Source organism: Nicotiana tomentosiformis, chromosome 7, assembly GCF_000390325.3.
Source record: "Nicotiana tomentosiformis chromosome 7, ASM39032v3, whole genome shotgun sequence".
NCBI lineage: Eukaryota > Viridiplantae > Streptophyta > Magnoliopsida > Solanales > Solanaceae > Nicotiana > Nicotiana tomentosiformis.
The window spans coordinates 106,464,714-106,476,115 of NC_090818.1; the positions used below are offsets into that span (position 1 = coordinate 106,464,714).

The 11,402-nt window shown below is 39.6% G+C and overlaps 1 protein-coding gene and 1 pseudogene across 1 annotated transcript; one reads left to right on the forward strand and one right to left on the reverse strand.

Annotated features, from left to right (window-relative positions):
* Positions 1-4,259: 4,259 nt before the first annotated feature.
* LOC138896152 (uncharacterized) lies at positions 4,260-6,038 on the reverse strand. Its single transcript, XM_070180938.1, has 4 exons — positions 5,786-6,038; positions 5,003-5,151; positions 4,787-4,891; positions 4,260-4,664 (listed from the first exon to the last, which is right to left on the reverse strand). The coding sequence occupies exons 1-4, from the start codon at positions 6,036-6,038 to the stop codon at positions 4,260-4,262; spliced, it is 912 nt and encodes a 303-aa protein (XP_070037039.1).
* A 3,013-nt stretch (positions 6,039-9,051) lies between these two features.
* Positions 9,052-11,192, forward strand: LOC138896153 (uncharacterized mitochondrial protein AtMg00810-like; annotated as a pseudogene).
* Positions 11,193-11,402: the final 210 nt, after the last annotated feature.

Below are 11,402 nucleotides of genomic sequence, written 5' to 3' on the forward strand. Positions count from 1 at the left end.
AAAAAGAGGGTCACGACCCCAATTTCCCTTTGTAGGATGTCGTGATTGCATCTCTTCTTTAAGACTAAGTAAGCCTAACAAATATGCGGAATATAACTGAAATAGAAAATAAACTTTCAAATACTCAACATCTACATAGAATAAACTTCGATGCTCAACATTTACAGTTTCCCCAAAACCTTGTGATATTGAGTCACAAGCTCTACAACGGTATCATAGTCATCCCTATACAACTGTAACTAGTAGAAGAAGAAAAATATAAAGTAGATAAAGGGTGACTCCGAGGCTTGCGGACGCTGACAGATGTACCTTGAAGTCTCCACGTACGAACTCAACTCACTGATGCTTGGACTGGTAGGAGGTACCTGGATCTGCACAAAAAGATGTGCAGAAGCGTAGCATGAGTACATCACAACGGTACCCAGTAAGTGACAAGCCTAACCTCGGTAGAGTGGTGACGAGGTCAGGTCAAGGCCCTACTGAAATAAATAAAAAATATTGTACAAGTGTAAGGCAGTGTAGTAATGAAAGTAATGAAATTGAAACAACAAATAACATATTAAGGTTAGCTACACAGAACTAAGCAAATGATGCAATACGGATAGAACAAGGAATGATATGCTAAGGAAACAAAATAACCAAAGACAGGTGCATCAATAGAGAAATATCAACCAGAATCACTGCCGAGGTACCGCTTCATAGTCTCAAATCACAAGAATAAATCACAATCTTCCCTTATATCACAGCGGGAGCCTTGCATTTAGTTTTAAAAATCATTTTTCCCAAAATAGCATCCCGTGTTTTAGCCCACCTTATCACACTGCATGACTTCTAGTAGTTCCCCTACTAGCCACGCATATCAAGCCCGCTTTATCTCACCACATGTGTTTAAGTCCCAAAACCATATACCATCGCATGCGTATCAATATCACAACGTATCACAAGTCGCACCTCAAGTGCCCAACATCACAACTTGCGAAAGAAACCAACATTAACAGTGTTTTCACAGTAAAGAGCCCATGGCTCAACCATAACGTACACAAGAGTCTCGACAATAACAACCGGAAATGAATAACTCAAATAAATGATATTTCACAACTTAACACTTTGCCTAAATGTGAATCACGACCTTTATAACTCAATACCAATTTCAACAACAATATATTCCTAGGACAACAACTTCGAGTAAGAATTCAACGGTTAAATAATGGAATAAAGGAAACAAGAACTTCAACTAAACATGTAGTGCAATTAACAAATAAGAGCTAAGACAAATAGATCATGTAAAATAGACTAATCAATGAAGATAACATGTTAAGATAGCTCCATTAAGGAATTAAAGGAATCTACATAGCTAAAACCGGTAATATTCATATTTAGCCCATGCACACACTTGTCACCTTGCGTATACGGCTTTCGCATATCATAATTATCATAAACAACACCAAATCCCAAAAGAAATTTCCCCTCACAAAGTTAGGCAAGATATTTACCTCAAAACACGCTAATCAATCCACCAGTAGGCCTTTTCCTCGATTATCCAACTCTGAACGACTTGAATCTTGCCAAAATAACTTCATACCATAAATATAAACTATAGGAAACTAATTCGAACAATAAAGTTACGATCTTTGCAAAGAAATAAAAAGTCAACTCAAAAAATCAACCTGAGCCCGCGTCTCGAAACCCGACCAAAATTATAAAATCCGAACACCCATTTGATAAGGAGTCCAACCAAACAAGAATTACTCAAATTCGATCTCAAATTGCCTTTTAAAACTCAAAAATTTAGTCTAGGAAGTTTTCTCAAATTTTCACCAAATTTCCAACTGAAATCCCTAATTAGATGATGAAAATAGAAATAGATTCATGAAATATAGTCCAATCCGGGTTAGAATCACTTACTCCAACAATCTCCATGAAGAACCCTCAAAATATTGCCTCACACCGAGCTCTCTAGGTCCAAAATATAAAAAGTGAGATGGACCCTCGTTTTTTAAATTATATTATGCTGCCCAATGATTCCTTCTTCACAAATGCGGAAGGTGCGTCGCGTTCGCAAAGCACAAAGATGTTGCTGCCCAAATTCCTCTTAAGCGGATGCTAGAACCCACTCGCGAACGCGATGACCAAACGATCCCAAGCTTCGCGAACGTGAAGTCTCACTCGCGAATGCGTAGGCCAAACGTGTGAGCCCTCCCCCCCCCCCCCCCAGCCCTCCTCTTCTTCGCGAACGCGAAGAAAAAACTTCACCTGCCTCCTAGGTACCCTTCGCGAATGCGAGACCTCTCTCGCGAGCGCGTATAAGGACACCGGACACAAGAAAATCTGCAGCTCAACAAGTTCCGAAATGCGTCGAACATTGTCTGAATCACACCCGAGGCCCCCAGGACCTCAACCAAATATACCAACAAGTTCTAAAACATCATACGAACACGTTCGAAGTGTCAAATCATATCAAACAATACTAGAACCATGAATTACACATTGTTTCAAGCCTAATGAACTTATGAATTTTTGAATTTTAAAACTAATGCTGATTCATACCAAAACAACTCCGATTGACTTCAAACTTTGCACACAAGTCATAAATGACATGATGGACCTATTCTAACTTCCGAAATCGGGATCAGACCCCGATATCAATAAAGTCAACTCCCGGTCAAACTTTCCAACCTTCCGAACCTTAAACTTTCTAACTTTCGCTAATTCATGCCGAAACGACCTACGGACCTCTAAATCAACACCTGAGAATGCTTCAAAGTCTAAAATCACCATACAGAACTATTGAAACCATCAAAACTCTATTCCGGAGTTATCTACACAAAAATTAAACTACGGTTAATTCTTACAACTTAAACCTCCAAATTTAGGCACTATATGTCCTATTTCACTCCGAAACTCACTCGAAACCAAAATCAAGCACCCCGGCAAGTCACATAATCACAATATAACATGGAAAAGACAATAAATAGGGGATCGAGGCTAAAATACTTAAAACGACCGACCGTGTCGTTACATCCTCCCCCTCTTAAAACAAACGTTCGTCCTCAAACGAGTATAGAGACATACATGAAGTGGTGAAAAGATGAGGATAGCGGCTATGCATATCATGGTCGGTCTCCCAAGTAGCCTCCTCGACTGATTGACCCATCCGTTGGACCTTCACTGAAGCAATGTTCTTCGACCTCAACTTTCGGACCTGCCTGTCCAAAATTGCCACCGGCTCCTCAACATAAGACAAATCCTTGTCCAACTGGACTAAGCTGAAATCTAACACATGAGACGGATCACCATGATACTTCTGGAGTACAGAAACATGGAATACTATATGAACTGCAGCTAGACTAGGTGGTAGTGCAAGCTTGTAGGCCACCTCTTAAATCCTCTCAAGAATCTCAAAAGGTACGATATACCTAGGGCTCAACTTTTCCTTCTTACCAAACCTCATAACACCCTTCATGGACGAAACCCGGAGCAAGACCCACTCCCTAACCATGAATGCAATGTCGCGAACCTTCCGATCCGCATAATTCTTCTGTCTAGATTGGGTTGTATGAAATCGATCTTGAATCAATTTAACTTTTTCCAAAGCATTCTGAATCAAGTCTGTACCCAATAGCCTAGCCTCACCCGGCTCGAACCAACCCACCGGAGTCCGGCATCGCCTCCCATACAAGGCCTCATACAGAGCCATCTTAATGCTTGACTGGTAGTTATTGTTGTAGGAAAACTCTGCAAGCAGTAGGAACTGATCCTAAGAACCCCCAAACTCCATCACACATACACAAAGCATATCCTCCAGTATCTGAATAATGTACTCGGACTATTCGTCCATCTGAGGGTGAAATGATGTACTCAACTCAACCCGCGTTCCTAACTCACACTGTACCGCCCTACAGAATAACGATGTAAAATGCATACCCCGCTCAGAGATGATGGATACGGGCATACCATGAAGTTTGATAATCTCGCGAATATAGACTGAGCCAGCTGCTCTGAAGAATAAGTAGTCACCACTGGAATGAAATGAGTCGACTTGGTCAACCCATCCACAATTACCCATACTGCATCCATGGGAGCCCAACAAAAAAATCCATAGTAATCCGCTCCCATTTCCACTCTGGAATCTTTAGCCTCTAAAGCAATTCACCTCGCCGCTGGTGCGCATACTTCACTTGCTGACAATATAGGCACCGAGCTACATACTCCACTATATCTTTCTTCATTCTCCTCCACCAATAGTGCTGCCTCAAGTCCTAATACATCTTAGCGGCACCCATATTATTGGAGTACTGCGAACTGTGAGCCTCCTGAAGAATCAACTTACACAAACCATATACATTGGGCACACACAGCCTGCCCTGCATACATAACATATTGTCATCCCTAATAGTGAATTCCTTGGCATCGCCGTGCTGAAATGTGTCCTTGAGTACAAGAAAATGGGGATCGTCATACTGACGATCTCTGATACGATCATAAAGAGAAGAACGAGAAATCACACAAGCCAAAACTCGACTCGGCTCCGAAACATCCAATCTAACAAACTGGTTGGCCAAGGCCGGAACATCCAATGTTAATGGCCTCTCCGCTGCCGGTAGATATGCTAAACTGCCCAAGCTCTCCGCCTTACGACTCAAGGCATCGACCACCACATTGGCCTTCCGAGATGATATAGAATGGTGATATCATAGTACTTAATCAACTCTAACCATATCTATTGCCGCAAGTTTAGATCCTTCTGTTTGAACAGATGTTGTAGACTCCGGTGGTCGGTATAGACATCACAAGGGATACCGTACAAATAGTGTCGCCAAATCTTCAAGGCATAAACAATAGCTGCTAACTCAAGGTTGTGGACAAGATAGTTCTTCTCATGCACCTTCAGCTGCATAGACACATAGGAAATCACCCTACCATCCTACATCAACATCGCACCGAGGCCAACACGCAACGCATCACAGTACACAATATAAGACCCTGAACCCGTAGGCAACACCAAAACTGGGGATGTAGTCAAAGATGTCTTAAGCTTTTGAAAGCTCTCCTCACACTCCTTGGTCGAGTTGAACGGATCACCCTTCTGAGTCAATCTAGTCATAGGTGCAGCAATAGATGAGAAACCCTCTACGAATCGACGGCAATACCCTGCCAAACCAAGAAAACTTCGGATCTCAGTAGCTGAAGACGGTCTGGGCCAACTCTGCATTGCTTCAATCTTCTTTGGATCTACCTTAATCCCCTCAATCGACACGATATTACCCAAAAATGCCACCGAATCAAGCCAGAATTCACACTTTGAAATTTTTTCATACAACTTCTTTTCTCTCAAGGTCTGAAGCACGGTCCTTAAATGTTGTTCATGATTCTCCCGTCTCCGGGAGTACACCAAGATGTCGTCAATAAACACAATGATGAATGAGTCAAGATAGGGCTGAAATATACTGTTCATCAAGTGCATGAATGCTGCTAAGGCGTTGGTTAGCCCAAATGACATAAAAAAGAACTCATAATGACCATACCGAGTCCTGAAGGCAGTCTTCGGAATATCCGTCTCTCGAATCTTCAACTGATGATAGACTGAATGCAAGTCAATCTTTGAGAACACTCTTGCACCTTGTAGATGATCAAATAGGTCATCAATGCGTGGCAACGGATACCTGTTTTTCACTGTCACCTTGTTCAACTGTCGATAATCAAAACACATGCGCATCGAACCATCCTTCTTCTTTACAAATAAGATTGGAGCACCCCCAAGGTGATACACTAGGCCAAATGAAACCCTTATCAAGCAACTCTTGCAACCACTCCTTTAACTCTATTGGGGCCATACGATATGGTGGAATAGAAATACGTTGAGTGTCCGGCAACAGATCAATACCAAAATCGATATTCCTATTAGGCGGCATGCCCGAAAGATTTGCTAGAAATACATCTGGATAGTCCCTCACTACCGAAACTGACTCAACAGTAGGAGTATCAATACTCACATATCTCACAAAGGCTAGATATGCCTCACACTCTTTCCCAACCATCCACTGTGCCTTAAGGAAAGACACCACTGTGGCAAACCTGGCATAGCCAATGTCACTGTCTTGGCATGACAATCAAGAATAGCATGATAGGGCGACAACCAATCTATACTCAAGATAACATAAAAATCTACTGAGTAATAATCGGTTGACTTTGTCTCAAACCCACCAAGAACAATTAAACACGACCGATACACATGGCCAACAACAATGGAATCTCCCACAGGCGTGGACACATAGACAGGAGAACTCAAAGAATCATGAGATATACCCAAATATGGAGCAAAGTAAGATGATACATAGGAATATATGGAGCCTAGATCAAATAAGACTGATTCATCTCTATGACAAACTAGAAAAATACTTGTGATAACTGAGTCGGATGCAACTACCTCCATACTAGTAGGAAGAGCATAACATCTATCCTGGCCTAGCCTCCCTCCCTCTAGGGTGACCTCTACCTTCCCTACCTCCATCCCTGGCCGGTTGTGAAGGTGGAGTGGCAACTGGTGCGGTAACGACGACCTGAGAAGCCCGAGGGCCCTATGGAATACGTGGGGCCTGAGTAAGTTACCTATGAAAGAACCAGCAAAGTTAAAGAAACCCGGATAAATTTATTTGTTCAAGACTATGAACTCTTCTAGATTAAAGAAGGAGAATCCATTGAGGAGATGTTTGCACGATTCAGTAAAATTATTGGCGATCTGAAAGCCTTTGGTAAACCCTACTCAAGCGGTGATCAAGTTCGAAGAATCCTTAGAAGTCTGCCTACTACCTAACAGACAAAGGTAGTTGTACTTGAATCTCAAGATCTAGACAAACTTTCATACGATAAACTACGAGGAGATCTTATAGCATTTGAGAAAACTCATCTCAAGAAAACTCGTCAGGAAGAAAAGAAGAAAACAATTGCTTTCTAAACTACAACTAAAGGACCTGAAAATGAGGTTGATGATGATCCAAAAGCTCTTGAAGAAGAAACCGACATGGTGTCAAGAAACATGAATGGATTGATGAGAAGATATAGAAACACAAAGAAAGGAAGGATGTCATCCAAACGAACCAGGCAATACAATAAACAAGACAAAAATAACAGAAAATGCTTTGAATGTGGAAGATATGGCCATGTTCAAGCTGAATGCCCAGAACTTAAGAGGAAAATCTCTAGAGGATTCAATTAAAATAAATCCTTTGGAAGATGGAGTGATGAAGATAGTTTAGAACACAAAGAAATAGCAAATATGTGCTTCATGACCATCTTGGAAAATGACATGAACAAATACTCTGGTTGCTGGATTGATGAAGATGCATCAGACGATGAATGCAAAGAAGATACTGAAAATTGTTTCATGGCACGAGGTGAAACAAGCGAGGTAAGATCCTATGACTGTGATAAATGTAATGAATTACATGATATTCTTGACCTTACCCTGATGGAGTCTCAAAAAATGTTGAATGAATTAAGGAGACTCAATAGGGAAAAGAAGGACTGGAAACTTAAGTTTGAAGTCTGTGAAATCGAAAGAGATGTACTTCAAGATGAAGTTCAGGAATTGAAAATGCAACTTAATGATTGCGCAAGTCCACCAGTCACAGTTCTGTCAAGTCTAACCAGGTGACTTACAAGTCAATTGGAAAATGGCTGGCTAAAACTGAGTCCACAAGTACTAACACAAGTGGGAGATCGAAAACTGGATCAACCCCTGTGTATCATTACTGTAACAAGGTTGGACATAAATACTCTTTTTATAGATTTCATAAATCTAATATTTTAGGATGGATTTGGAAACCCAAAAATAACCCTGATTCCAGTAGAACTAACCAACAAGGACCCAAGTAAGCTTGGGTACCTAAAAGAAGGTGATAACTCTATTTTGCAGGAACACCACAGAAAGAGTCGCAAAGGAAAGTGGTATTTAGACAGTGCGTGTTCCAGTCACATGAAGGGTGACAAAATTCTGTTCAAAGAAATCACAAAAATAAATGGAGGAAATGTCAAATTTGGAGATGATTCAAGAGGAAAGATAGTTGGTACCGGCATAACTCCATTCCGCAATAATTGCAATATTACAGAGGTATATCTTGTATATGGACTCAACTACAATCTCTTGAGCATAAGTCAACTGTGTGATTCAGCGTACGAAGTTAAATTTAAGAAAACAGGATATGCTATTGAAGATGAGGCAGGTAAAATCATTCTTTCTAGTAAAAGGTTTGTAAACATCTACATTCTTGATGGCATTGAAAATCTAGATTGTCATATTTGTTTAGCATCCACATCTGATGATCCATGGCTCTGGCATAAAAAACTTGGCCATGCAAGCATGAATCTAATTGAAAAACTCTCAAAGCATGATTTAGTTATTGGTCTTCCTAAGCTCATTTTTTCTAGAAATCATATATGTAATGCATTTCAAATTGGTAAACAAGCTAGAAACTCTTTCAAAACCAAGGACGTTGTATCTACTACCAAGCCTTTAAACTTGCTTCGCATGGACTTGTTTGGACCCACTAGAACTACCAGCATTGGAGGTAAACGATATGCTTTTGTTATTGTTGATGACTACTCAAGTTTTACATGGGTGATCTTCTTATATCATAAAGATGAAGCATTGAAAAACCTTGAGATTTTATATAAAAGAATTGAACGAGAAAAGGGGCATCTTATCACAACCATTCAAAGTGATCATGGAGGAGAATTTGAAAGCAGAGCTTTTGAATAATTCTGCAACGATCAGGGATACACTCATAATTTCTCAGCACCAAGGTCACAACAGCAAAATAGAGTGGTAGAAAGTAAAAACAGAACTCTGCAGGATATGTCAATAACCATGATACTAGAACATTCCCTTCCGAATCACTTTTGGGCATAAGTAGTTAGCACAGCTTGTCACATTCTCAACAGGTGCTTAATTCGACCTATTTTGAAGAAGACTCCATATGAACTATGGAAAGGTAAGAAGCGCAACATTGGATACTTTCACCCCCTTTGGAAGCAAATGTTTTGTCCACAACAATGGCAAGGATAATCTTGGTAGTTTGACCTAAGAAGTGATGACGGTAAATTTCTCGGCTACTCGAATAATAATAGATCTTTTAGAATCTATAATAAGCGTACCTTATGCATAGAAGAATCAGCCCATGTTATTGTTGATGATAATAACTCTATGGCCAATAAAGAAAATTTTCCAGGTGATGAAGAGATCAGTCAAAATCTACCAAAGATCAGTGAACAAAAGGCTTCAAAAGAAACTGTTGATAGTATGACTGAAATCCCATATTCGACTAATGAAGACATCAGTGAGCATCATCAACCTCAGAATTAGTCGACTAATCGACGTACTGAAGTAGTACCAAACGAAAGGAAAATCGAACCAGAATATCCTTAGAAGTTTATCATTGGAAATCTAACTAATGGAATGAAAACACAATGAGCATTAAAGAAAAAGGCTAGCATCAATTCGTATTTTATTAGCATATGTCTCTTTTAAAGGTTTTAAACTATTTCAAATGGATGTTAAAAGTGCGTTTTTAAAGGGCTTCATTGATAGGATGTTTATGTTAAACAACCTACCGTTTTGAAAACTCGCAGTTTCTTTATCGTGTGTTTAAGTTTACTAAGGCTCTCTATGAGCTAAAACAAGCACTTAAAGCTTGGTATGAAAGACTAAGCTCATTTTTGGTTAGTCATGAATTTTCAAGAGGTAAGATTGATACTACCCTCTTCATCAAAAGATCGTCTTCAAGAAATCTCATTATTCAAATCTATGTTGATGCTATTATATTTGGAGGTGATAACCCTGTTTTATGCAAGGAATTCTCACATCTCATACAAAGTGAGTTTGAAATGAGCATGATGGGAGAATTGAATTTCTTCCTTGGACTTCAAATTCATCAATCAGATGAAGGAATCTTTATATGTCAGACAAAGTACACAAAGGAGCTAATACAAAAATTCTGAATGAGCAATACCAAGGCAATTGGGACTCCCATGAGTCCAGATACATCTCTTGACAAAGATGAAGAAGGAAAACCAGTAGATGAATCAAAATATCGTGGAATTATTGGATCTCTACTTTATTCAATTGCTAGTCGTCCTGACATAATGTTTAGTGTATGCAGATTTGTCAGGTTCCAAGCAGCTCCCAAGAAGTCACATTTAATAGTTATGAAGCGAATTATTAGATATCTTATTGGAACTATATCACATGGATTATGGTATCCACGCCTTAATAATTTTAAGCTTGAAGGTTTTTCAAGCGCAGATCTTGCTGGTGATAAAGATGACAGGAAAAGCACAAGTGGAACTAGTCAATTACTTGGTAAATTACTTATTTCCTGGAATAGTAAGAAACAGGGATCAATTGCACTATCTACAACTGAAACTGAATACATTGACATTGGACAATGTTGTGCTCAACTACTTTGGGTGACTCATCAACTAAGTGATTATGATCTTTCGTTTAAGCCTGTTAAAATTTTCTGTGATAATTCTAGTGTTATCTGTCTTTCAAAATATCTTGTGCATCATTCTAGAGCAAAGCATATAGATATCAAGCATCACTTCATTAGAGACCATGTTCTTAAGGGTGACATTGAATTATCGTTTGTTAACACAAAAAATCAATTAGCTGGTATTTTTACTAAGCCTCTTCTAGAGGACAGGTTTCAAACCCTTAGGGATTTACTTGGCATTATTACCTTAAAATAAGGAATTAATTTTTTTACTTCACAAAGATTGCGTGTCAAAATAATTTTGGTAAAAAATCTTTTGTATTGTGTTACTTCATTATTACTGCATGCAATATTTATTATGCGCCTCCATTTTTAGCACTTCTTTTCGCCTTTTTGGTTTACCGATATGGAAACTGAATCAATCAGTCATTTCTCTTCCCCGTCAGTCATGTCGATTCAGTCGTGTCGCTTCACTCCTCCCTCCATCTCTATAAGTTTGTCTCTCCCTTGAAGCCATTTGTATACATCCTTCACTCATCCTCTCTAATGGCTAAAGATTCAAAAATTCCCTCTGTTTCCACTCTCAAAAGCACTCAGTCAGAAGCGAAACCCCCTTCTCAGCCATTAAAACCAGTCATTATTGGCTCTGACCACTCTGAGGGTTTCTCGTCTTCTCAAGAAAACCTTTCCGACGATGCATGAACAGAAAAGGCACTAGGAAAGTGAGGCATGGAAGAAGGAGCAGAAGCGTTCACTTTAAAGAAGGTGAATATAGACCTGGAGTCCGTACTGAACTATTGGGATTCTCCCAACGGAGATAAGTTTGTCTCCTTCAGAGGTAAATTAATTACTCATGGAAGAATCATCAATTTGGAAGAGATGGAAGTCCTAAATTGCAAGATAAAAGATTTC

Coding starts and splice junctions, on each gene's coding strand:
- LOC138896152 (XM_070180938.1), bottom strand. CDS start 6,038: ATGGTTGGGAAAGAGTGTGAGGCATATCTAGCCTTTGTGAGATATGTG. Junction 5,152..5,785: donor GCAAGAGTTGCTTGATAAGG/GTTTCATTTGGC, acceptor TTGGTTTGGCAG/GGTATTGCCGTCGATTCGTA. Junction 4,892..5,002: donor TGACTACATCCCCAGTTTTG/GTGTTGCCTACG, acceptor GTGTCTATGCAG/CTGAAGGTGCATGAGAAGAA.